Consider the following 2,448-nt stretch of genomic DNA (forward strand, 5'->3'; position numbering starts at 1 on the left):
CTGGGAAGTGGAGGGACTGCAAGGAGGAGGGTTGCTCACCCTACCTCTAAGTCCCCTCGGCACCCAAACCCAACACCATACAGAGCTGGCTTCAGAGGTCTCAAGGGACCAGCCGGCTGGGTCGGGCTGAGGCTGGACGGGGGTGGGGGGGTGGGGTGTGTGTGCACAGAGAGGGGTTGGCAGCCTCTCTCTGTCTCACAGGTAGAAATGGGCAGAGGTGGACTTGTGTCTCCATCTCTTCCATGTATAGATATTTACAAAAGAGAGTCAAGAGCACAGACCACAGTCATGCAAAAGAAACACACCCCTCCCCCTCCCCCACACCCACCCTGCCCACCCAGAACCCCATGATGCCCACCCCCCAGCAGTCCAGCCGCCTTCCCCGAGGTCCTGAGAACAGAAGGGGTACATCTTTGAAGGGTCAGTGGGAAAAGGGTGGACGATCTGGGGGCCCAGAGCCACCGTGGGGAGATGCCAGGGGGCCCCAGGCCATCAGGGCGGAGTGCCTGGGTCCTTCTCAGGCCTGGCCCTGCAGTCGACAGGAAGGGATCTCCCAGTCTTTGAAGCCCCCACCTTCCTCTAGGTCCACAGAGCCGCGTTCAACTCTGTCCTAAGAGTGGAAGGCTTGTCCTGACGTCCCACCCCTGGCAGAGGCTCTTGCAGGAATAGAGGAGGGCAGGGCCTGGAGGTCAGATGGCAGACTCCCTGCGGTATGAAATATTGTCCAGTGGAAGGGTGGCGGCTTGCATGCGTTCCAGATCCAGGTGGCTGCCAAACTCAAGCATCCGAATTATGCCTGCCTCCTCTTTGGAACCTGCCTCCAGGCCCAGGCCTGCAGCCACGGCTGCTGCGGCCGCAGCCTCCTCTTCCATCTCCTCTTCCTCCTGGCTCATGAGGGCCAGCTCATTCTCATAGCAGAAGGCACTGGGAGGGGGCGGTGGGGCGGGCAGCACCGTGATCTTGCTCTCCTGCAGCTCCCGGGCAGAGCAGCAAGGCGTGCCGGCCACCTCGTAGGTCTTGTGGAATCGCGAGTAGTCCACCTTGTAGTGACTCTTCTCCTCGAAGACCACAGGCTCGAACCGGTGACCCCACAGGATCTCACTGGCCAGGTAGGAGCTGCGGGCCTGCGTGGTCATAGCTGTGGCCTCCACCATACCCTCCAGGATGACCACAATCTCAAAGTCCTCCGACTCCAGCTCCTCCTTGCCCATGCCATAGAGTGGGCTGTCTTCGTCGATTTCGTGCACTATGATGATGGGTGACACCAAGAAGATGCGGTCCAGGCCGATGTCATAGCCCACGTTGAGGTCCCGCTGGTCCAGTGGCAGGTACTCACCCTCCTGTGTCATGTAGGGTTTGATGAGCTGGGCCCGGACGTGAGCCTCCACAATGTGACTCTTGCGCAGGTTACCCACGCGCCACATCAGGCAGAGCTTGCCGTCTCGAACGGAGATGACAGCATGGTGGCTGAACAGCAGGGTCTGTGCCCGCTTCTTGGGCCGTGCCATCTTGGCCATGATCGTACCAATCATGAAGGAGTCGATGACACAGCCCACAATGGACTGGACAACCACCGCAATGACCGCCAACGGGCACTCCTCCGTCACACACCGGAACCCGTAGCCAATGGTCGTCTGGGTCTCCACTGAGAAGAGGAAGGCCCCCAAAAAGCCGTTTACATGCATGATACAAGGTTTGGGGGCAGTCGGGGTTGCCCCACCATTGCCTCCCGGGCCTCCTGCCGCGGGCACCGAGGGACTGGCCTCCAGGTCACCGTGGAAGAAGGCAATGCACCAGAAGAGGAGGCCGAAAAAGAGCCAGGAAACAAGGAAGGCCGCGGAGAAGATCATGAGCATGTAGCGCCAGCGCGTGTCCACGCAGGTGGTGAAGATGTCTGCCATGTAGCGCTGGGACTTGTTGCTCAGGTTGGCGAAGTAGACGTTACACTGGCCGTTCTTCTTGACGAAGCGGTTGCGGCGTTTCCGCCTGGGCACGTGGGCCTGCCCGTTTCGGTTGTGTCCGTGCATGACCTGAGGCCGTCGTCGTGGTCACCTGGGGAGATGCAGGGCCTGTAGGGGACAAGGGACAGGTGAGGTGCTGGAGAGTGAGGTGGGTAAAGAGACAAACCCGCCAGACTCTCAGAACCAGAAAAGCCTACACCTTACCTCCGTGGACTCTCAGAGGGGCTGTGACAGAGGACAGTGTGGAGACCAGGCCTGAGCCCGTGTCCCTTCGGCTGATCCAACCCCCTGGACTGGGGTCTGCCTGACAAAGAAAAGGATCCAGATCCTACTTCTGCTCAATGTGGCCCTTCCAGCTCTCCATTGTTCTGGAAACTTCTATACGTGTATTTTTTCTATTTTCTTGTTGTTGTTGTTTTTTTTAAGATTTATTTATTTTATTTATATGAGTACACTGTAGCTGTCTTCAGACACTCCAGAAGAAGGC

At 58.5% G+C, this 2,448-nt stretch overlaps 1 protein-coding gene across 4 annotated transcripts in view; it reads right to left on the reverse strand.

Annotated features, from left to right (window-relative positions):
• Positions 1-225: 225 nt before the first annotated feature.
• Kcnj4 (potassium voltage-gated channel subfamily J member 4) overlaps positions 226-2,448 on the reverse strand; it is a 27,224-nt gene continuing 25,001 nt past the window's right edge. For 3 of the 4 annotated variants that reach the window (XM_029547735.1, XM_021217015.2, XM_029547736.1), the window contains exon 2: positions 226-2,069. In XM_029547735.1, the coding sequence (XP_029403595.1) occupies positions 690-2,027 (1,338 nt within the window). In that variant the 5' untranslated portion in view covers positions 2,028-2,069 and the 3' untranslated portion in view covers positions 226-689. Of the gene's footprint in view, positions 2,070-2,165; positions 2,238-2,448 lie in introns of those variants that run through there. The other variant, XM_029547734.1, reaches the window with a different exon arrangement.

The sequence above is a fragment of the Mus pahari genome, chromosome 17 (genome assembly GCF_900095145.1).
Source record: "Mus pahari chromosome 17, PAHARI_EIJ_v1.1, whole genome shotgun sequence".
NCBI lineage: Eukaryota > Metazoa > Chordata > Mammalia > Rodentia > Muridae > Mus > Mus pahari.